General features: G+C 41.9%; 1 protein-coding gene across 1 annotated transcript in view; it reads left to right on the top strand.

Moving 5' to 3' along the window:
* Positions 1-23,911, top strand: part of LOC137638738 (transmembrane 7 superfamily member 3-like) — an 86,312-nt gene extending 62,401 nt beyond the window's left edge. The window contains exons 9-10 of the mRNA XM_068371079.1: positions 12,058-12,220; positions 17,258-23,911. Coding sequence (XP_068227180.1) covers positions 12,058-12,220; positions 17,258-17,841 — 747 coding nt within the window. The 3' untranslated portion in view covers positions 17,842-23,911. The remainder of the gene's footprint in view (positions 1-12,057; positions 12,221-17,257) is intronic.
* Positions 23,912-25,500: the final 1,589 nt, after the last annotated feature.

Raw genomic sequence — 25,500 nt, 5'->3', positions numbered from 1 at the left:
GGAACTTCCTTCTGTTAATACGAACTCACTGGTTCCAGTACATACTATTGTTCATGTGCACAAATCTGTTTGCTCGTGCTCTCCTATTAGCATGCGCTCACCCTCAGTCTTCAGCTTATAGCCCAATGCACTCACATTAGTGCTTAGTGCTACTACTACTTCCTGGAGGAAGAAAATGTTTTCATAGAAGGATTAATTGGTTGCAATTGTCTCCGAAAAACTTCTCCCTGCTTACGCGAGGATTGCATGTACCACTCTCATTAGAATGGTACGTACCCAACACAGTTGTTTTGCTACATAGCTCCCGCCAGTTTTTGGTCTTGCAATGGACTAAATGCTTGCTCCTTCATCATGAAGTTGGGGATGGTCCATTCCATTTTCCTTCTTCAGACATTCCCATTTTCCAGTCCCAGCTGACCGGTCATACTGAGACGATCAACTGCCAATCTGCATTGAGAACAATGTTATGTTTGGTTAGCTCTTAGATGGGTGACCACCTGGAGACATCAGATGCTGTTGCGTCTTACCAAGACCTCTTACACTTCAGGGATTGGAATGTTGGAGTCACAGGGCAACATTCACATGCATCCTTTCAGTGTACTCTATGCTGGATTAGCAAAATTTCCTAAGTATGGAAGCCCGGCCATGAATCGAGACTTTCCTGAGCGCCAAGGCCAATTTTCATCTCGGAATCTCCAAACGCTTCGGGATCAGATAGCGACAAGGTCCCTTCACACCACACGTCCTTGGGTTTTAGTCAAAGTAGGTAATCTCACTGAACTGCCATGCATACGCTTACGATCTTAGAGCTTACGGGAGGTGGGAGAAAGGGCACTGCCCTTTTCTCCACTAGCCCAGATCAACAGAGGGAATCAAGGCAAATGTATTTGCCTTTCCATATAATCTTACTTGTTCCTGTATCTTCTTTCTAGGCGGTTGCTGAGCCTTCAGATGTACTGCCTCGAAGAGGAAGAAGTCACCAAGACTCAAGCTGCATCTCAAAGAACATTGAATATTCCTTTACATGACTTTGTGAGAGGAGTAATGCTGTACCAAAATTCGACTCTCCCCTGGAGGCTTTTTGGTATATGGTATGGGGACTCATGCTCATACGACCAATGCTAGGTTTCATTTGAGGCAAAACACAAGCACTGATGGTCATGCCCTCTTCCCTCTACTACAGGACATTTCCGGGATGCCTCAGCAATGTCAAACCATTAGTGTATACGAAGAACATTTCTGGCTGGGGAAATGGTCCAAGTATTCTGTCAGTAGTACCGAAAAAGTATCTTTGTTCCGTAACCGAAATACAAACCACGCTATTTACAGAGGGGGGTTACCTTTTAGCGCAGCTGAAATGACGAGCCAATAGTTTTAACGAGGGTTAATTACCCCCGCGCTAGTTAGCGGGGGGGTGGGGAAGGGTAGCTTGCTACCCCTCCCCCCTCCACACACCGGTGACTTGCTTCACTTCACTTTTGGCTCGGCGGTGATCAGACGTATCTGCTCATCGCTCTCGTGACAGCCTTTAATTTTCTGCTTTTTCTTTTCAGCGTGTTTGTTGGTTGGAAGTTGACCTTCAGTTATTTCTTTACAATGCGTACATGCCCTGGAGTTGCCGGTCGTCCTTGTGGGACTTTCATGTCGGACGTATATACGGATCCGCACACCCTCTGCCCTCAATGTCAGGGCCGACGGTGTGACCAGGAGAACATGTGCCGTGAGTGCAGGGAGTGGTCTGCCTCCCAGTGGGAGAGGTTTGGCCGTCGGCGTAAGAAGAAGTCCAAGAGAGACCGTTCTCCTCCGGGGTTAGCCTTGAAGGAGGAAGGTTCTCGGGACTCTTCTTCCGCCGCCCAAACCTCCTCCGAAGCTCCCCCTCGTCCGCCTCCTAAGGAGAGTCGGCCGAGTGGGAGCGCAGGCCCTTGTTCTGTTTCCCGACCTTCGGTGGGGGGAGAGGGCGTCGCCTCCCATAGCGAGGCGGTTCCCCCTCCTCCTCCGGGGGAGGTTATTGATAATGCCTTATCCAGTGATGATCTTTTACAGATTTGGTCGTCCCTGGGGCTTGCCCTCCAGGGTCGCTCTTATTGACCTTGTCTCGTTGGGGCCGCTGTTAAGCAGTCGCCGGCGGTAGCAGAGGTAGACCCTCTGTCTATTGTCGACGTCGTGGTGACAGAGGCCTCCGACGTGGCTGGGCCTTCCACCGCAGGTGCTGTTGCGGGTGATGGTGCTAAAGGCTCTCCTCCTCCTTCCGTACATCCTTCGAAGGGGGAAGTGAGTCCTTCGGTCTCGGCTGCTGCTCAGCTTCCTTCTGAGGGAAGTGCTTTAACGGAGACTCCCCTTCGGAGGACCGATGGTCCCGACGATCTTCCCCGAGGCCGCCTCCGCCGTAAGGCTCACCGTCCGCTACGCCACAAGGGCCTCCCTTCCCCTTACGGGGGGACTAAGAGGCGCCTTTTTGGGTCTTCATCCTCCGGGGGGGACTCTCCTCGTCAGCCTCAACCTACAGCTCCGCCCTCCTTGAACCTCTCTGCAGACCGCTCACCATCTCCTGCCAGATCTTCGCCTTCTGGAGAACTCGTCACCCGACGGGCAACGGTCCCTTCGGGGCTAAGGGATCCTTCCCTTACGCGAGCAGTGCTAGCGCACAAGCGCTCTCCTGCTCGCTAGCGCTCTCCTGATCTTCAGCGCTCTCCTGATCTTCAGCGCTCTCCTGCTCGTCGACGATCTCCTGCTCGCCAAGACTCTCCTGCTCGTCGGCTCTCTCCTGATGTTCGCCCCCCTCGCCAGCGCTCTCCTGCTCGTCAGCTCTCTTCCGAGCGTCAGCGCTCATTTGAGGACCATCGCCCTGCGGTCTCTGACCACCCTTTAGTTCCTGCTGAACTCCCTGCTCACCATCTGCCTGGTCCTGTGGCTACGCAACATCGTGCTGCGCGTGTGTCAAAAAAACATGTTCGCCAACGCGCCAGCGATCTCCCAGTTCCTGCTCGTGAACGCGCCGCGCCACCTGTCCTATCACATGACACGCGTCGACCTTCTGCTCGCCAGCGATCACCTACGCGCCAGCGATTACCTCCTCGCCAGCGATCACCTACGCGCCAGCGATTACCTCTTCGCCAGCGTTCACCTGCTTGCCAGCGCGCATAGGCGATCTTAGTATCGCCTATTCAACAGCAACAGCTAGCGCGCCAACGTTCTCCAACGCTCCTGAAGGAACAAGGTTCGCCAGCTTCTAGCTCGCCATCGCGCGATCGCCCGCCTGCGCATGCTGCTCGCCATCGCTCGCCCCTTCACGATCGCCCTCCTGTGCATGCTGCTCGCCATCGCTCGCCCCTGCACGATCGCCCTCCTGCGGATGCTGATCACCATCGCACCCCATCACGCGATCATTCACCTGCGCATGCTGCTCGCCATCGCTTACCATTACGCGGTCATTCACCTGCGCATGCTGCTCACCATCGCACGCCAGTGCGTCGACATGCCACATCGCGCCATCCCCAACTTGAGCGACTGCACTCACCAGCTCGTCATCGATCGCCTGTGGATCTGCATCTCCAGCGATCTTCCTCACCTACGCAGCAGCGCGTTCCCTCGCCGTCGCGCCAACGCTTGCGTTCGTCGCCTCGGACACGCGTTCATTTACCTGCCCACCCTCGCGCCCACTCGCCTGCGCGCCCGCGCGACCGCTCGCCCGCGCGACCGCTCGCCTGTGCGCCCGCGCGATCATCCACCTGCGCGCCCGCGCGATCGCTCACCCGCGCTCCCGTGCGACCATTCGCCTTCGCGCGACCATTCGCCTTTGCGCGACCATCGTTCGCGGCGAATTCCGCAGCCGGTGGTAGCAGCAGGAACGCGTGCTCCTAGACGGCACTCGGGATCACCTCCATCCAAATACAGGTTGGTAGTGCAGGACGAGGAGAGGTTAGTACAGCATTGTTCCCCACCTTCTTTTCAGGCAGGTACCGTCGTGTCCACTCCAAAGGATCGCCCGATCCCTTTCCCTTTAGCAAGGATTTTGGACTCTGTGTCCTAGGAGCAGCAGACTTGGTTTGGTCCTCTGGCACGGGCGTTAGTGAGGGTTATGAAACCAGCACTTGCCGGCCAGGGTAACAAACCAACGGCTGTCTCTCCTATGCTGAAGAGAAAGAGAGGAGTGGACTTCGTGGTGACTTCCCCCAGGGCGAAGTTGGTTCCCAAGAGGTCGGTCGCGAAGGTCCCTTCTCCTGCACGAGTACTCTCTCCTTCTCCCGTGGACGAGGCCTTTCCGTCCTCAGGTGAGTCCAGTGGGGCGGTAGTCTTCCCCTCGGCACCAGGGGGGGAGACTTCGCTTCAGGCAGGAGAATCGTCTCGTGAGGAAGGGGCCCCTCGAACCTCGTTGTTGGAATCCTGTATACCTCCCAGGAGGGAATCCAAGGATTCCAAGACCGTCCCTAAATCCTCTGCAAGGATTCGTCAGGAACCCACAACTACCCAGGGGAATGTCCACGTATCACCCCAGGAAGAGATTCCTGGGGCAGGAGACTTAGCTGCCAGCCCGCAGGGAGGAGAACAGCAAGAGTCCGAACATGCCTTCTGGCAGGTCCTAAGCCTGATAAGGCAACTTAACGGGCTGACGGATCCAGTCATCGCCCCCCGTGAAGGCAAAGACACGATTCTGGATGAAGTGTTTGACGTTCGGAAGGCCCCTAAGACCAGTGCAGCTCTGCCCTGGTCTCGGGGGCTGAAGAGTGCCAGGGCTAGGGCCAACGCTCAGCTCGCACTTCTTGCCTCCTCCAGTCGTTCCACTGCCGTGAACAAGCTCATCCCTCCTCCTCGCCTCCAGCAGAGTAGGTATTTCGAGATCCTGGGTGAGCACAACCTCGCTCTTCCTCTCCATCACTCTGTGGAGGAGCTGGCGAAGGGAGTTCCCCTTGAGAAACTCTCTGCCCGGCAGGTGTCGTTCTTGGCGGCAGAGATCCTTAACTACGAGAAGGTCGCTAAGTGTGCCATGCAGGCCACTTCGTGGCTGGACTTCTGGCTAGGATCTCTGGGCATCCTATTGCGATCAGAGGACTTGTCCAAGGAGACCAATAGGAAGGCCCTGGAGACCTTCTTGCTCTCGGGCACCCGCTCCATCGAGTTTTTGGCGCACCAGGTTACCACCCTGTGGGCCAACTCGGTGTTGAAGCGTCGCGATGCTGTGTCCGAGAGATTCCATCCGAAGGTCCCCGCCGTAGATGTGTGTAGGGTCCGACATGCTTCCCTTCTGGGGGAGAGCCTGTTTGAGCCTCAGGACATGGAGCGAACGGCTGAGAGGTGGAGGAAATCCAGCACGGACTCCCTCCTACACAGGGCCCTTACAACTCGGCCCTATAAGCCTCCAGCCCCGCCACAACAGCAGCAACAGCCTCGTAAGGCTCCCAAACAGGCACCGGCAGCTAAGAAAGTGGTGTCTAAGCCCCAGCCCTTTCCAGCCAAGGTCAAGAGGGGTGGTAAGTCCTCCAGGGGAGGCAAGACTCCTAGGGGTGGCGGCCGCGGCCGCAAGCCCTAGGGGTGGCAGTCCCCCTGCATGTCCACCTGTGGGGGGATGCCTTCAGCGTTGCGTCCGCAGGTGGCAGCAACACGGGGCCGATGCTTGGACGGTCTCTGTGATCGGCCAAGGTTATCGCGTCCCGTTCACAACATCTCAACCTCCCCTGACAGCGAATCCAGTGTCGTTGAGCTCCTATGCCACGGGATCGGCAAAGGGGCTGGCCCTTCAGGCCGAAGTCGAGACCATGCTCGAGAAGGGTGCTCTCCAGGAGGTCGTGGACGGCTCCCCAGGCTTCTTCAGTCGACTCTTTCTTGTAGAGAAGGCTACTGGAGGCTGGAGACCCGTCATCGATCTTTCAGCTCTGAACAGGTTTGTCAAACAAACCCGGTTCAGCATGGAGACAGCAGACACGGTCAGACTTGCGGTGAGACCACAAGACTTCATGTGTACACTGGATCTAAAGGACGCGTACTTCCAGATCCCAATCCATCCGTCTTCCAGGAAGTACCTGAGATTCTGCCTAGACAACAAGATCTACCAGTTCAAGGTGCTGTGTTTCGGTCTCTCCACAGCTCCTCAGGTGTTCACCAGAGTGTTCACCCTGATTTCATCTTGGGCGCACAGGAACAGCATTCGTCTCCTTCGTTACCTGGACGATTGGCTGATCCTAGCAGACTCGAAGTCGACCCTTCTTCGGCACCGAGACAGGCTTCTGGATCTTTGCCAGGATCTGGGGATCGTGGTAAACCTCGAGAAGTCCTCTCTGCAGCCGTCCCAACGACTGGTTTATCTAGGCATGCTAATGGACACCAATCTCCACAAAGCCTTTCCATCAGACGACCGGATAGAAAGGCTGAGGAGGGTGGCGGAACCCTTCCTCAGGCGAAAAGAACTCCCCGCCCAATCGTGGTTGCGTCTCTTAGGCCACCTATCCTCCCTGGCCCGTCTGGTTCCAAACAGCCGCCTCAGGATGAGATCCCTTCAATGGCGGCTCAAGTCCCGGTGGAATCAAGGATCCGATTCCCCGGACATTCGGATCCCAATGGGGTCTCTGGAACAGACGGACTTGCGGTGGTGGCTGGCCGACGAGAACCTGCGGAAGGGAGTGAGTCTTCTCGTCCTCCCCCCTGGTTCACGTTCTGAACCAGAGGGCCTCAGGCCTTTGGTCAGAATCAGAAAAGTGCCTACACATCAACCTGCTAGAATTGAAGGCCGTCTTTCTGGCTCTTCAGCAGTTCCAATGGTCCCTGGCGGGTCACTCCGTGGTGGTGATGAGCGACAACACCACGGTAGTGGCTTATATCAACAAGCAGGGAGGCACTTTTTCGCAACAGCGATCCCATCTTGCAGTAGAGACTCTGAGGTGGACCGAAACCCACTCGATAACACTATCAGCTCGCTTCATTCCTGGCAAGAGGAATGTGCTCGCCGACAGTCTGAGCAGGGCTTCGCAGATAGTGAGTACCGAGTGGTCTTTGGATCCTCAGATAGCCAACAAAGTCCTGACTTTGTGGGGTTCCCCGACTGTGGACTTGTTCGCGACAGCCTTGAACTTCAAGCTGCCCCTGTACTGCTCACCAGTCCCGGACCCCAAGGCACTCTGGTAAAATGCTTTCCAGCAACGGTGGGACAACATCGACGTTTACGCCTTCCCACCATTCTGTCTGATGAGAAGGGTGCTCAACAGGACCAGACTATCGGTCAACTGTTCCATGACTCTGGTAGCTCCGCTATGGCATCACGCGGAATGGTTTCCGGACCTTCTGCAACTCCTGACGGAACTCCCAAGGGAGCTTCCTCCACGACACGAGCTTCTCAGACAACCCCACTCCGGCGCCCCTCACAGGGCCGTAGCCTCGCTTCGGCTTCACGCCTGGAGACTATCCAGCGTCTCCTCGCGGAGAGAGGCTTTTCGCAACAGGTTGCGGAGAGAATGTCTCGGCACCTGCGAAGGTCCTCTGAGGGAGTCTACCAAGCAAAGTGGAGAGTCTTTTGTGGTTGGTGTCGTGGAAGGGGTATCTCTCCACTCGATGCCACTATTCCAGCAATAGCGGACTTCCTCGTGTATCTGCGAGAAGAAATGCGCCTTTCTGTCTCGGCAGTGAAAGGCTATCGCTCAGCCTTAAGCTTGGCCTTCAGATTGAAGGGCGTGGATATTTCTTCATCGCTAGAACTCTCTTTACTCATACGTAGCTATGAGCTTACCTGCCCCCAGTCGGAAGTGAGACCCCCTCCTTGGAACTTGGTTCGAGTCCTCAGGTCTCTTAAGAGACCTCCCTTCGAGCCATTACGCCAGGCCTCTGATCGCCACCTGTCTTGGAAGACGGCTTTCCTACTCGCCTTGGCTTCGGCCAAGTGAGTTAGTGAACTTCATGGTCTCTCGTACGACATCGCCCATTCAAGGGGATGGGGGGAGGTAACGTTCAGGTTCGTCCATGAGTTTGTGGCCAAGACTCAGAATCCTGGAGTGCCGGATCCTCGGTTCGACTCTTTCAGGATCGCGAGTCTCCGTTCTGTAACAAACGACCCAGACCAGCTGCTACTATGTCCAGTGAGGTGTCTGAGGCACTACTTGAAGAGAACGGCTGCAGTCCGTCCTCATGTGCGAGCTTTGTTTGTGAGCACAGGCAGGACAAAGAGGAGGGTCACCAGGAACACCATCTCAGCCACTCGTTCCTAGCGATGCTAGGAACTTGTGAGGTACAGGGGCTCCCTCTCTCTAGTGCTGCTCACTGAGGGATCGAGCCCCCGGGCAAGCCGAAGTCAGTAAGGCTGGGGACTTTCCATCCTTCCTAAGGGGTAAGTCACCCTCTGTAAATAGCGTGGTTTGTATTTCGGTTACGGAACAAATGACAAATTCGAAGATAATTTGTATTTTTCCTAACCATACAAACCTTAGCTATTTACACATATGTGCCCCCCATCCCTGACCCCCAAGTCAAGTCCTACCTCTAAGTGAAGTGAAGCAAGTCACCGGTGTGTGGAGGGGGGAGGGGTAGCAAGCTACCCTTCCCCACCCCCAGCTAACTAGCGCGGGGGTAATTAACCCTCGTTAAAACTATTGGCTCGTCATTTCAGCTGCGCTAAAAGGTAACCCCCCTCTGTAAATAGCTAAGGTTTGTATGGTTAGGAAAAATACAAATTATCTTCGAATTTGTCATATTTTGGAAGACCATCTCAGTACCTTCCCTCCTTGTACTCGAGGCAAGAGGTTCATATTAGGAATGTCACTTTTCAAGAGAATATGTTTTGATATGTGGTATAGGTGTTCACACACCTACTATCACTACCCAATTTACTTGACCGAACTAGTGAACCTTTGCTACAAGATGATTGACTCTTTCATCAGCTTCCCACTTTGAAGAATTCCAGAGAAGATTACCTTTAGGGCACCTTAGTGTTCCAAAGAAAGTGTTATGTGCTAAAGAACGCATCAGTGCAGCACCCAGCATCACTCTTGCTAAAGACTCAAATTCAAGCAGTGCTGGAGAAATGGAGGACGGCTTCACAGGACACTCTGCTTATTGCATAGTAACCTTGAAGAACCCTGGCCCTTTGAGGGTGTCTACGGCCATGCCTGAGGGATCGGTTTGGAAGAAGGTCGCCATGATCTCTTTAAGACCCCAATGAGGACCACCTGCAACTTCTACTTACAGTCCTATGCATACTGTAAACAGTTTTTCCGAGGCCCCCAACTTGGCCTGTTAAGGAAGGGAAGCAGAGGGAAATAGGCAGGAAAAGTGATACTGAAGTTAGCACTTCCCCTCTGCTGGGGTAGAGAATACAGGGGTGGCTGTAGCGAGTGTCTATTGGGACGTTTACTCACTATCGTTTTTAGAGCGGTGGTAGCTGCTATTTTATAGACAGATAGCATTCTCCAACATCACGAAAAGCCCTAGCCTTGTTGGCATTGATGGAATGAATGTTGGAGAAGAATGCACTTATAGTTGTTTGACTCTTCCTGGTGGAGAAGTCAACTGGGGGCTAGAGACCTGTCATCAATTTCTCCCCCCCCCCTGAACTGGTTTGTTCAGAAAAATAGGTTCAGGATAGAAATAATGCAAACTATACTGACTTCCGTCAAAGGAGACTTCATGCTTTCAGGGAATCTGAACGATACCTGCTTACTGTCAGAAGTACCTCCACCTCCTCTTCAACGGAGCATTGTATCAGTTTAAGACCCTGTATTTTGGACTGTGCGTTGCTCCCTTTAGGAGGCAAATTGAGTGTATATGCTGGTTTCAGCTTCTCTTGATGTATCTCAAGTCAGTTGACTCTGACCTCCCCTGAGGGGCAGTTGCTACAAGATCGAGATCATCTGTTCGCCTTTCATCTCGTGTTCCGGGGTTCATGATAAGTCTAATTTCACAGGCAAGCGAGGTTGAAGTCTTTGTGCATGCTGATAGACATCGTTGCAGCGAAGGTCTTTCATCAGACTATTACATTAGCAAGCTCAAAGAAGTACTGTACAGCAAGCTTTTCTGTCCAAGACAGTATTTCCAGCACATCATTGGCAAAGTCTTCTTAGCCGCCTTTTCTCATTGGACCCCATTCTTCACCAGTGTCTTTACAAGATACCCATTCAATGGGGGCATCAAAGACCATGAGTTACAGCCTGATCTTGCCTCTTAGCTGGAAAATGAGTCCCACTTGACTTCCTACCTCCAGATATACAACTATTCTCATATGTTTAAGGAGGGGTGAGGGGCATATCTGGGAAAACTGATTGCATCAGGTGCATGATTAGCAGAAAAAAAAAGCATTAGTTCATCAATGTGTTATGAATACAAGCAGCTTTTCTACCACTGCAAGCATTCCAAGAACGTTTGATGAGGCACTCTGTAATGTTGAGGAGCAACGCCTTCATGGTAGCTTACATCAACAAGCAAGAAACCACAGTGTGTGTGTCCCTCTTTGCAATTTTACTAAACAGATGCACTCCTGTGCAGTTTACCATGCCATAGATCTCTCATTCATGATGCATCCCGGGTAAAATGAATGTACCAGCAGACATGACCGTGGTAACTTCCAGATGGCCACAAGACAACTAGTGTCCCGATCTGTTAACACTTTTAGTCTAAGTCCTTAAAGAACTACCCCCATGGAATACATTTCTCTGTCAGCCTCTCCTTCAGAGAGACAGAACCATCAATCTGTGAAGTAGCTTTGCACATCATTGATCCAATTTTAGTCATTCACACATGAATAGATAGGGAATTGTATTGCCTACAACCTGGAAAACCCTTTTTTTTAAAATAAAAAACTTCCATATCAAAAATAGTCACAATTCAGAGTGTCTTTTATACATAATAAAGTAATACAGGTACATATAAAGGGATTAAAATATCAAAGTTTCCTATTTCTATTTTTTTGGAAATAGAATTATCCTTCAAAAGCTTTTTAAATGAAAGAAATCTATTGAGAAACAAAAAAAAATAGTTTGAAGTTACACCAAAAAGGGATTTTGACGAAGGAAAAATCTATTTCTGGGCTCAACCTGTGTGGCTCCGTGAAATGCTCCTTAAAGCACCATTTCAAAGGTATAAATACTGCTAAATATACCAGAGAAAAAAGTTGCATGGAATGCTAGGAATATATCCAGCTCGCTCACCCCTGAAGGGTGTCTGTATTAAAACTGCGGAGAGTGGAACCACTACCAGAGATCCCTTTCCAATTAGACTTCTCCCTCCTCAAAATCCCCCGTTACTACGAGGTGTCGTTCACTACAGCTACTGCCTCCCCACCACCACCACTACCTAACCTTCTCCCATTATTCCTTGTTAGCACCCGTGAACGTTCGGACGTGTTTTTCGTAGCTCTGTGTTATTTTGTTCTTTGAAGATGTCAGGCGTTTTGGAGATCCATGCTCCCAAATTGAGTATTATATTTGTCTGTTTGGGATTTCTAGGTAGCGACACACGTTCATTCAATAACCTTGTTAGGTTTTATCTCAGCCGCTTTGTTTACGCTCCCTACGGGTGTGCATGCAGTCTTTTGGTGTCGCTTCCTCGGGATCTCTTTGTTTTGTAAGACACTATTAGTTCCTTATACTAATTGTAGTCTTATTTTATTTTAATGAGGTAGAATCCATCTCCTTAATCTTATAGGTTGATTTTCCACTCTTTGATATTAAAATTATTTTTAGAGTATTTGAACATGTATTTTGGATATTTTTTTTTATGCAAACTGATTTCTGGGTAAAAGTTTGATTTTCAAAACTACCGTAGATTGTGAAGATGAGTCTTTGGATGTCTTTGTATGAAACAAAGATGAATATACAGTAGTCCAGAAATTTTGTACCATCTCTTGAAATATTGATAGTTTTAAATCATGAAAAATTTTTAGAAGTGTGATTATTTTATTTTGAAAGATTTGTGTAAACTATTTGTTGTTCTTCATATTAAATAAGTCAAATATTTTTTCCAAGAGAGCAAGCTAAAATCATTAAATTTAAAAAAAATATATACATTTTTTATTCAGAATCCATGAGAAAAAATATTTAGAACTATTTTACCTACCATCAAAATTTATTTATCCTTCTTTTTCAGGTTCATATATTCTCATGTAGTATGATGGGTTCTTATGCATTTGTCGTCCCATTTGCATTCTACTTTGGGTCGTCATTGACCTACATTGTGATAAACGTGATAGGTATTTTAACAGTGCAACATTATTCAGAAACCCTTGGATACCCTCCTTTCCAAGTCTGTGGTATGTATGTTTATTATTTTTATGTATTTAATGTCCTTCTGTCAGTACTTGATAGTTATGTTTGTTCTCTGTCTTTTTAGTATTAACAATGTATTTGAGATGAAAAGTCAAGATTTTGGTTGCTAACATATTCCTAGTTAGCACCTGTGTTACACTGGTTTCAAATATTTTCTTTATTCAGTGTTGTCTGTTTTGTTTACAAATGACTTCTTTATTGTTTCCACATACTATTTACATGTCCATTTTATTACCAGCATACATATATACATACATACATACACAGGTTGAGGGTCCTTTAGGTGATATTCCAAAATTCAAAAACCTCCTAAATCCAAATGTTTGATGATCAGAAAATTCCAGTACTGGGGAGGTTCAACCTGTTGGCCTTGAGCTGTTATCCACATGCCCTACTCTTTGACTACATGGTATCACTTTGCTGTTACCAGTTGTCATAATAACCCTTCCCTCCTTAGTTATTGATTGTGGCCTTTGTGTGCTCCATAGTTCAAAATATATTAAAAATGTAGCTAAAGCTTAGAGATATCCCCATAGCTAATAGGAATTTTATTAATCTTTTAATCAATGGCTTTATGATTCTGGCAAGTATAAAACATCATTTTGATTGTAATTATATTCATGTAAAATTAGTAATTAACATGAGAATATGATGGTGAAAACAATCTTTAATTTATGGGATATCAGATGCACCATTGACAATTTGGCAGCGGTTAATTCAGCACCTCCTTTATTACAGAAATAATCGTGGGGACCAATCGAAATTAGCCAATCACAATAATGATTGGGCATGGTATTGTTGAGGCTTAAAATTGTCAGATTAATATGGTTATTATTTTAGTTCCCTTAGATTAACCATAACAGTAGACTTACAGTAAACCTTCAACCATTAAATATCACTATTCAGTTGCAAATAAAAGTTAACGTAACTAAGTAAATATTGTAAACTTTTGAGTTTATTCAGAATTTTGCTTAAAGTACATTAATGCGTATGCAATGTGTAGTGGCTAATGCAATACTGTATTGCCTGTTAACAGGATGAAATTGCAGTAGGCTACAGCATGACAAAAATCAGCAAGAAACCATTTAATCATTTATATATCTGTATTAACCACAAATGTAAAGATTATTCTAGTCATAAATGCTGTTTATTTGATCTCAGCATATTTCTCTTGCACTGATTTACATTAACTTTCCTTTATTTGGCAGTGCTCCATGTAAACACTTTTGTCCTAGTAACATTCTCGTGTTGCCTTATGTTACTCTGCTAGATGAATAAAGTTTTTAAATTCTATAAGGACAATTGTTATACTGTATTTTTAAATATTCTCTCTGTATTAAAAAGTATGTGTGATTACATCACTACTAAATCATATTAGTTATTTCAAGAATTCATTTACATCATGAAATAATAATTGGTGTTTATAAGAAAAAAATTAAAACCATTCTTTTCATATCACACTGAGATTATATAATATATTGCCTTTTCCAAAAAAGTTTCTTGGTTTAGTCAATGCTATTTAACTGAATTGCTGAAATTCCGTAAAAATACATAAGTCATAAGAGTTATGTTTAGCAACAAATTTTCATAGTCCCTAGTGACCAAAAATCTACTCATGAACCATAGTTAACTTGGATAGTTTTTGAAGTTTACTTGAATTCTCTTTTCTTTCACAAAAAGAATTTTTAAATTTAATTTTAAAGTTTTATTTTGCTATTTATACTTTTATGGTTTACAATTTTAACCCATCTAAATGAATATCTATACAATTGCTAACAGCTTTGTGTTGATTAGTTGTCATTGAAATTACAGCTGTACATCTGTTTGTTTTCATCATTACTGTGAATACATTTTGTTATTTCTAACCAGTTACCTGAATGTTATAATGAAAAGAAATAGAAACTCAAAAGCAATGCTGTATGTTAAAGATTTTTTTTATCAAATGTAACTTCAAGATAGAGTTGAATGGTTTGTTCCTATGCTGATACAAACTGAGCCATTTAATTGGGTTACTTCTGGGCAAAACTTATTAAGAGCATGGTTTCTGAACCCTCCCTTGTACCGAGTAGATTGGTATGATATTGCTCATGGCTAATCAACCTCATGTCTTCTGGTTATTGAAGCGATCGGATGTCAATTACTGGCCTCCAGTTTTTCTTAATTGTTTAATCTTTCTCTTTTTCATTACATAATGAGTATGAAACAAGTGAGTGTTATACGTATGTGTCCTGGTACCAAGGGACTTTTCTTTTTAGAGAAGGTGGCATTTTACTTTCCATAAACTCATTTTGTTTACCAAGGCTCTCCATCCTATGCTGATCATTATTTTAATTTTGTCTCATTTCCTAGTTGAAACACTTGAAAATTAAGTGAATCATTTCTATACTGTACTCATCTGAGGTTCATATCATCCCCCACCCACTGAATAGTGATACCAAGAGGTTTTAATGTAAGAGACTGAAAAGTACCCATATTGTTTGGCTTGCCCAAACACTGTAATTGCCATACACTTCCATATAAATAAAATACAGTCCTCTTCTAGAGGAGCATTGTTATTATAGTGAAAGAAACTGGAAATTCTAGGTTTTAGGATAAATGTCAACCTTTAACTAGTTTTGAGAAGGAAGTAATGTGAACCTCAGGTGATCATAGAAATAATTTATTTTCATTTACTCATATTTATTTCAATTCCTCTTGACATTGTCAGAGCAGGAGTTGAATGGACAGATCGGTCAGCAGGCAAGTCACGAATTGAGGTTGCAAGAGCAGGGTAATTGGCAGGCAGGTCAGCAAAATTAAAGCTGTAGAGGTAGTTGGTCAGTAGGCTAGGCAGTTGAGGGATGGCAAGGTGAGGAGTGGTCCAATCATAGGACAGTTACTTTGCTCTTTGAGCAATTACGGGATGAGAAAGGGCAGGATTCAGCAGTTCTGGATGAGGGTTTCTTTTCAAAGGTGGCTAAGTCAATCTGCTTCAAAAACACAAAAATTATGCTTCAGCTGCTGAACTTTCAAATGATTTCATCATGGATAACTTTACTAACTGTGTGTTTAACCTCCCCATGGACACACAACCTTGGACACTGTCACTGCCATAAGGTTGTAGATGGAGGGACAGGGAATTCACAAAAGATATGACTGGTTACATATTTTGGAAAACAGGATGAGGTTGATCTAGAAACAGGTAGTTAAGAAAGTATATCACAGGATTGATTGTTCTTTTCTACAGTCAATGGGGGCAATTGCTACTGGAAGTTGGACACCAAATATTGTCCTCAGATAACCGAGTGAGTTTGTATTGCGAATATTACTGATTGGAGATGAAGTTAATTTCTAGCATTCCTGAACCTCTGGGTACATACTTCTTTGTCTCTTCTTTCAGCTTTTGAAGAATACCTTTGTTTTATTGTTGAGGATTAGGAATTTAAGTTTTGACTTAAGTATGTTGGTCTGAGCTTCTTACAAACTTGGCATAATAGGACTAAATGTTATCTTATTTTGCTGCTGTCGTTGACATGCCAGCTAGTAGTCTGTACCATTCTATAGCACCCTTTGCCATTCTTACCTTAAGTTTCCCATCACTAATAATGGAGAGGACTTTTTTTTGTTCCCAGTGAGGGCTGTTAGGCTTTACTTATCAGGGATCAAGGATATCATGAGCAACACTTCTAGACTGTTCACTTTGAGTCAAAGAAAAAAAACAAATCATGAAGAACACAGTCTCAAATTGCCTTGGGAAGGCAAATAAGAAAGCTTATATTTATGGAACAATTAGTGAAGCAGAATGGATAAGAATGTAAGACCACAAAGCCATAGAACTCTTTGGATTACTTATATTGCATTCTCTGTGTAACTTGTAATCATCTTCATAAAAAAAGCAGGTATGATGGGGTGCCAGTTTGTTTACTTCTTTGTACATACATATACCAAGGCACTTCCCCCAATTTTGGGAGGTAGCCGACATCAAACAATGAAACAAAAAGGAGACCTCTCCTCTCTACGTTCCTCCCAGCCTGACAAGGGACTCAACCGAGTTCGGCTGGTACTGCTAGGGTGCCACAGCCCACCCTCCCCCATTATCCACTACAGATAAAGCTTCATAACGCTGAATCTCCTACTGCAGCTACCTCCGCGGTCATCTAAGGCACGGGAGGAAGCAGCAGGGCCCACCGGAACTGTGTCACAATTGCTCGCCATTCATTCCTATTTCTAGCACGCTCTCTTGCCTCTCTCACATCTATCCTCCTATCAGCCAGAGCTTTCTTCACTCCATCCATCCACCCAAACCTTGGCCTTCCTCTTGTACTTCTCCCATCAACTCTTGCATTCATCATCTTTGTATCTTCTTTGTATTTAGAAAAATTTCATAAATAGTTGGACGTGCATTCTTTAGCATAGGTAGCCATGTAGAGTCGTCTTACCTGAGAGATAGGAATTTTAGACTTATATTTTTCCATTTAATAACTTTTAGTCATTTCTTTTGCATGGTACTGTCAAGAGAACAGAACTTGCTCGATTATTGCCCACTACATTGTTTGTTGATGGTAAACATTTACCAAATGCAGGTGGCTTACCTTAAATGTTATAGGGTTTTCTCGATAGTATTTACAATACTTTAAGCTCTCAGATATTTTGTTTCGAACTCTTCACAGTCCTTGGGTACTGTGCTGAATCTTAGAGGCTTATGGATACAAGGGGGGTTCACTCAGTAAAATAAAAAGCAAAATATTTCACTCAAATTCATTAATCGTATGTTATCATCTCTGCCCCTCTGGTTTTGCTTCCTCACATATGATTTTCACGCGAAGTTAGGTTATTAGTGTAGTAAATCCAGATGGTGCATGCTTAAAAGACTTCTTTCTGTCTGACCGACAAAAGTCTGGTATTTAAAAAGGTATAGAAGTATACAACTGATTAATGGGTGTGTATGAAAATATGAAAAATTTAAGATTTTATTTTAATCGCATCTCATGAGACAACCTATGTATGTCACTATCCTATCTTTGTCAATTTTTCTTTTTCAGATATCATATTACTGTGCCTATGGATTTTTCTGTTTGGGGCAGGAATGGCCTACCAGTTGTATAAAGATCGCTCAGGCCCTCCTTTTTATCCTCCCAGTCGGGCTTCATGGATTGCTACAAAAAAAGCACTAAATTTTGTATTGGACAAGATATTCTCTTGTTTACCCATGGATCCTGACCCAGGTGGTGTAGGTATAGAAGACCACCCAACTTGGAAGTTGAGGTTAAGTTATTCATTCACACTGTTATGGAAGCATATTACTTGCTTGGAGCACAACAATTCTGAGTCCGGATATGAAAGTTTACGGCAAGCAAGGACCATGACTCAGGATGCCAATGATGATGAATCAGAACCTAGTGGTTCTAGATGGAATATTATAAAGCAGCAAATAGGGGGCTGGTATCAGAATATGAGAGGTCGACTAAGGAAGGAAGACGAAGAATTACTCCAGGCACAAGACATTCCTGAGCCATCAGCTGATGAAGAGATGCTCCAAGATCCTCCAGTATCTTGTTGTGCTTTTGGAAAGTCACAGGTTGTTCTTGATGATGCTTACAACGGTCACACGCAGGAAGATGCATAGAAAAGTGCATTAGAGTTTATGTAAATTAACTTTTACTCTACTCTTTGCATCTCATTCTTGCATCACCAAGATTAAGTGGAGAACGATGTGTAATATTGTCACAAATGGTATTGTTTTTATTTTTTAGTGTAAATTGATACCTTTAGGCATATATTTATCTTTATATATTAGATATGTGACAAAATTCACTCCAGTCAAAATGTATTTATATATATTTTATTTGTTATAGCAAATAGGAGATTTATTTGTATATTTAGAAGTTTTATTTTGTATTTCATAGGAATAATTCACTTCAGTGCTGATCTCGTGTTGTATTTAGTTTAGTTAAGATGAATGTTAATATTGCTTATATAGGATCAGTTGTGGGTTGTTTGTAGATGTATGGGATTATGTTATCCTTTTAGACTGGGAAATGTCCAATTGCTTTGGTGGTTTGATACCACAACAATTTGATTAGTTACAGTTACATGGCTATTGAAGTGATGCAATGCATCCAGAGAACATTATTTAGGGAAAAGTATTTATGACATTAAACTCCATATTGTTAATTCGTTTCTCTCATGAATTTCTGTCTCTAGTCCCCTCATGCCATTTTCTAGTACAGGTTGATTGTCCCGAGATCTAATCATGTATAAACTAGTTGCTCTGAAATCTCAATAGATGTGTTTAAGAAGTATTTCAATCTCAGGTTTAGTGTGCATTATAGTGACTTGGCTTACAGGCGTTCTTTGCTGAGCAGTTTGTGCATTTAAAAAAAAAAATTATACTTATTTGTTTAATATGTTGCTTTTGTTGGTTACATACAGTATTTATGTGGAACATCCAATTCTGCATTCTCAGATCAACCTGTTGTAGAATATAAAGAATCTTCTTTGAAAAGAGATTGTACGTATGGAAAACATGCCAATATCGCGCCCCCCTTGGTATCAAGGGAAAAAAAATATGTTACTGACTTTCAGTTTTATATTAGATATTAAAGCTGTAAGATTGTAATCAATTGCGTGCTTGCCAAACTGGTACAGCTGGCTAACTAAATTTTGGTATACATCACTGCAGGGTAATCTTCACATGACATTTACTAAATGGAATAGTAATGTTATACACTCCAGTCATTACTGATGATCCTTCCAGCTGCTGTTCATTCTGGATTTTGTTTTCCATTTGCTTCATTGGTCTCTCTGGTATGTGCTGAACTTTGTGAAATGTCTCTAGCTCAACTTTCCATCCCACATTTAGTTGAACTATATGTCATATTTCTGTGTTATGAGACGCTACAAATAGTAAGACACACCCTATATTTAGCCAAGCAATTTTTGGAAAAAATTTAGTACTTTACAACCTACCATACCAACAATTCCCAGTCTGTGATTATAGTGTGATGTTTTGTCAGGCAGGGTAAATTTTCATATTTTGGTTGTATTATGATGCGTGTTAGTTGATATTGATTGGCTGTACATCTGCTATCCCAATTTTATTACTTATTCATATAAAAAACACTAAAACAGTTGTAGCATGCATAATAATGTTTTCAAGTGTTTGTTTACATAAAAACACTTGCAAAATGTTCCTGATCAAATTTTGATAGAGAAGTAAAATTCCAGTCATTATTTCTTAAATTCCTAATGCATAAATTTTCAGACAAATTTAATTAATGATCAGATGAAAAATTCTCTAGAAATTTCACTAGGTAGAATATTTTTTATGCTACTTGTGTGACTCTAGGTCTTGTTAGTTTACAGACAACTTAGTAACACTGCACTCAACTTGCAGTGAGATGGTTTTTCAAGATACTGTTCAGCAACAACTATCTGTATTATTTCATAACCCATGCAACAACGTCATTACCAAAATACTGCTAAATGACAAAATGTCAACAAAATATGAGAAAATAGATAAAAACTGTATAAAGAACCAATGGATCCTAACGTCGTCAGCTTGGCTAACATTATTTAGCATGTTTGCGTGTAAATGGCTTTGGGGAGTAATCAGCTGACCACCAAAAAAAAAAAAAAAAAATATCTTGTTACCTTTGTTAATTAAAGGAAGTGCATTCAAAATAAATTTATTTATGACATATGAATGATAATTGTAGACTTATATTTTATGTCTGGTGAGTTTAAGTGTTTGCAATGTCATTAGTGGGGTGTTTGAGAGTTGTCAATCTCCCCTACACAACTTTACCTTGGTGTTAGAATGCTTGGTGATTTTGGGGGGCATTTTTCAGGAAAAAAAGTGATTCTTACAACACGTGAAATACGGTAATTGTTGATCACTTTAAAAAGTAAAATAAAAATGTAACAGTCAGATTTATGACATTTTTGCAAGTGAGGTGATTGACAGTTTGCAATGTTTTTGCCTTTTTTTATATGTATACTGGTTTATAATTATTTCACATGGTGTACATTAAATAGTTCTTGATAACACGTTTTAGCAAACCAGGTGCTTGATGTTATTTTTTGCTTGTAAGAGTAGACGCGAGCATCAAATTCTATTGAGAAGATAATTTTTTTTATATCAATGAGATTGTTTAAACTTAATTTTGTATTTGAAAGCATTTATTAAATTTTTAACTAACTCCTTGATTTGGTGTATTGTTCTCATTAAATAATTTAACAGGACAATTTTAATAATGTAATAATTTTTTTAACCTTTAAAAGCTTCGGCGAAATACTTTGAGAGTAAATTACCACCATGAGAAAACTGTTTTAGTTTACTGTAGTTTACTTAATTTCATTCTCTAGAAACACAAAAGATGCCTTCAGGACCCCAAGCTGTAGTAAAAATTTTGTCTGAAAAGAATCATTGTTATATAACAATATTCTTAATATTGAAGGCAAAAATGTATATATACACTTTTGAGAGTGTAAAGTATTGATAACTTATTTTGATCCCTTAAGGTTTTTTATAGATTATTTTGTGCTGTAAGAATGAAGTAGTCTGTAAGTAATAATGATAATAATAATAAATGCTCAATTGGTGCTGGCAATAGTAACATGTACCATAATATCTATTAGTACTACTCTGTAAAATTTTTGTGTTTTAGGAGTGCAAATGCTAATATTTTACACACAGCTCCTATTTACTGAAGACTGAAAAGGTAGATTTTAAGACATAATGGATATTTTCGAGTGAACTATGGGGAGTTACATGTTAATAACAATTCACCAACAATATATTTTTTTTCTGGTTCAGTTGGATTGTGGATCTGTGGTTATGTTTAATATATCTCTTGTCATTCTTGTAGAGGGTTACTCCTTACAGTGTTTCTTGCATGGCCACAAATGTATTAAAGAATTGTGATACTGCATGATATGCATTTGTGTTACGGTGGTGTGATGATGAGCAAAGTTTGTATATTACAAATGCAGTTTGGGGTTAATTGAGGCTGATGTTTTTTTGGTAAATATTCTTTATTGAGTATTTATAGCAAATATCAGAATAGTATGATAGTTAGTCCATTTCTTTCAATTAATAAAGTGTGAAGGATTCATGTTACTCCAAGTTAGGATCTTTTTCCTGTAATATGATTGAATTTGCATTTACAATAAGTAACTATATTGATATTATTTAGTTGTCATTTTCATGTTTTGGTGATGTGTAAGTTTTTATGGTTTATTTTTAGCTTCAGGGTATATGATGCAGTTTAAAAGCTATTAGGAGAGGGTTGAGTGCAACTACTGTTTATCAGAAACTTTGTAGGAGAGTTTACATAGTTTTGTCAACATACCTATGAATATCTTACAAATAATAAGAGGACTTTGCCATCTTTTTTCATAAATTTCCAGCATGATCTGCTAGGGTAGGCACTGAAGCATTTAGTATGTAAGTATTGTTCATGCTTCTGTTTAAGCTCATACTTTCTGATCTCTGATATGGCCTGTGAGATGTTCTGGAGGAGTCTTCAGATGGACTATTGTATTCAAATTCAAGCTATTATCTTTAAATAGGTTGCCAGGTGTCTTGTGTAGATTAATTTACAAGCAAATAAGCCCAGGTACAGGAATTATATGAATAGAAAATCTAAAGATCATTTTGATGAGATTATCCCAAATATTAATAGCCATTTGAAAGAAAACGACAATGTTATCAGTAAATAGATAATATGGATGAAGAAAGTGTAAATGGTAGTTGTCATACTTGGCAGGTAGTTTGTAGATATGGGGGAATAGAGTGTCTCAAAAAAATAGTTTTTAGGACTTAGATTATCTTTCATTTTTATTTTTGTATTTGTGTATGCAATACTAGATATGTTTTTCCTTCATATCATTTCTTCAATTAGTAGACTTAAAAATTAGGAAGTTTCTCAATACAGTAGAAGAGGATGGAGTTAGTCAGCAAATTTAAAAACATGTACTAGGTATTTGATCTCAGATGGAGCTTGAAATACTGTATAATAATATTAGACTCAGAGCTTTCTCTTCAAGAAGATTTTTTTTATAGTTTGCAAGGTCAAGAATTATTATGTTTATAACTTGTCTGCTAAAAGATCCTTTTCAAGTTGTGAACTCTTGGGTAGCTGTCACGTATGGGAGCCCCTACTTATGCCCAAGTTGTAATTTGCTGTCATCATTCCTTATAACAGAGGCCCATAGTTTTTTCTCTGACAAGGAAAACTTATTACGTATTTATTTTGTAATTAGTTATTGAAGACTATAATATTAGTTTCCTCATATGAACAAAATATATGGCTAGCTTGCTGATTGTACACAACAATAAAAATTAAAATGGGTAAAAAGTAGGGTCATGGTGTAAATCTTTAATATTGACTCACTCTATTTACAAGCACTTTAAGTTGAATTGATTTGTATGATCAGCCACACCTATTGAATAGATTTTTATTACTCATATCTTATGATAATTGTACTGTATATGCATCATGTACAACCAAGGATTTTGTTTTTGATGAGTTTAGAGGTTTGTTACTCTGGTATGGTTATATATTGAATGTAAAATTTATACGTATATGATTGCTAATTGTTACCATAGAGTGATGGAACCAGTGATAGCTGAGATTTTGAGTATACAAGCATAGTAGGTTGGCTTAAAAGCAATAAGTGTGTTATGAGGAAATTAAAGATTTTGTGAAGAAAAACGGAATTTTAATAATAGAATTTAGTATATATTCACCAGATTTTCATTGTCCCTCTTTCTCGAAACTGTAGAAGGGCTGATGTTTACCCTAAGATGGAAAATTTCCCATTTTTTTTTTTTTTTCATCGCACAATGCCTCCCCTCTAGTAAGTATTGTGTTAATCTGAAGGTTGATGTCAATTATATATGTATGGGTATACCACACTAGGATTAGCCATTATTCATGTGCTATTATTGAAAATATGCTGACCATGATAAAATAGTAAAGTTTAATCGAGGAAGTACATCAAAGTGACTGCCTCATTTTAACTTTTCTTGTTTGAAAGATAGTTCATCAACTGGTTATCTCTAAAGTTTTAAAGAAAATTTCATTCATAGTGTGCATCTATATTAGCCAAAGACTACTTTGAACTGGATAGTCTATTCTGCTTTTTTCTTTTTGTGCAATAACTATAATTATATAAATTTGTGGCTTTTATAGCCTGAATCTTGCAATAGTAAAGCTAAAATAAGAACAATGTAATTTATAAAAAAAGAAACATTGGTTTAATCAACATTTATAACATTGTGGTAATCATTGTAGAAGCTTTTACTTTATGTGCTGTACTCATTACAAAGGTTTGGTCCCTCGTGATTTCATTACCTAACATGAGATAACTATTGTACTTTATTACATTAATGTGAATTGTCTTTATTTCTGTATATAGTGGTTACTAAATTTAGGAAGCTGGCTGCTAAATGTAAGCCAAATCTATGATAATTTTTCATATACAGTAATCCCCCGTGTACCTGTACTCACCTACAACAATAACATTTGAGTACAGGCCAGTACTTATTCGTACCAGCACTGAATGGTGAAGTGCAGTTATAAGCTATCCTAGTTTAGATCAAAGGTCTAATCCAGAACTTTGCTTGCCCTGTTTATTATTTTGAGTATGTATATTTGATACACTTACATTAAAGTTGTTTATTCATTGGATCATAGGAGTTATTATTAACTTTAGAGTATGTTTACATATGCTAGACAATCGTAGGCAACAGTTTTTAAGGTAACCCAAAGTTACTCACCTCTATCTGAACATCTACCTTATCCCCCCCATTCATTTGAGCTCATAATGTATAAATGACAGACATCATTATACTTTACTATTTTTCTTTCAAAATTGACCGGGTTTTCCAAGTGGGTTATGTGAAATTGAAGTCACTAAATATAAGAATTAATATCAAACATTTTGAAGTAGGTACCATGGACTTGGTGACATGAGTACAGTATTAACAAAGGAACCAATTGGGATGAAGTAATTTTGTTTAGTGGCATTGTTTTAAAGTAAAGTATATTTTCATTTACAATGTGTTCTTTTTTAGCTCTACTGTATTGTGTAATATAATTAATTTTTATAATATTTGATTTTAAAGATCATTTGAAATACAACTACCAAAACACTACAGTATATACAGTATATATATAGTTTATGTTCTTTTATGAAAGGAAAGACTTGACAAGCTGGTTTATTTCGCTACTTTTGTTCTCTGCAACACCATTGAGAGACCCTACACATACTGAACTGCAGATTTTATTGAGTACGTTATTATTTTGTATATTTTTTTTATTTTATAATGTGTTCAATGTAGTTAAATATCTTCTAATTTTGTAATGTTTTCACTGTTGTTAAATAACTTTTACAGTAACCTATTATGTTTGATCATACTATACTGTAATGCAGTTACAGCTGTGAAGTTTTTTAACTTGTCTCTTACCTTCCTTCTGATAATACTTAGTTAGTCTAGGAAGTGACTATACTTTCATTTTGTCTTATTGAATATAAGTTTTTCCTATGCGGCATACAAACCTTCATCCTGTAATTAGGAAGATTGATACAGCATGAGGTCAAGATGGTGGGTAAAGTTGGATAACAAGTGGTTATCCATCTGGTGAGGGTGCGGGGCAATTAGCCCCATTCCGTTTCCAGCTAGAAAGCCTTCATTTTTTATTCACCTGCTGACACGTTCACATGTACAGTCAGCTCCTGTCAAACTGGTAATTTTCTTTCTCTTTTCAGGAAGTGATAGTAGTTTTTATAAAATGGAAGCACAAAGTTCATGTTTGCTGGAGGAAGGCTGTAGATCCCCACTTCCTCTGTGTGTCTTGTAGGGGGCATGTGTATTCGCAGTCACTCCCATGCGCTGAGTGTAGGTTGTGGCCTAAGGTATAGTGGCAGGCTTACCATCTGAGAGGGAAAAAAGATGTGAAGGATTCATCAGGGTTGGACGGGACAATGCCCAAGAAGACTCCTGTTAAGTCATTTGCTTCCTCTGTCTCCTTGCAGTATACAACTGCTGGATGTACATCAGCGATCTTTTTAGGTTTCACTAGTGTGTGTTGGAAACCCCCTTGTGTTCACCGCACTTCTTGAAAGTTGGAACCTCTTTGCCCGTAACCATGCAGGTTGTTGACGTTGAGTTTTACCTTATGAAGTCTTCAGCTTCCTTATGTCTTTCAGACAGGCCCTCCAAGACTTTATTGAAGGAGGAGTTAGCAGCCATGGCTATTTTTCCCCCGGCTCCCAC

The sequence above is a fragment of the Palaemon carinicauda genome, chromosome 3 (assembly GCF_036898095.1).
Source record: "Palaemon carinicauda isolate YSFRI2023 chromosome 3, ASM3689809v2, whole genome shotgun sequence".
In the NCBI taxonomy this organism is placed as follows: Eukaryota; Metazoa; Arthropoda; class Malacostraca; order Decapoda; family Palaemonidae; genus Palaemon; species Palaemon carinicauda.
This window is presented reverse-complemented; position numbering and strand designations above follow the sequence as displayed.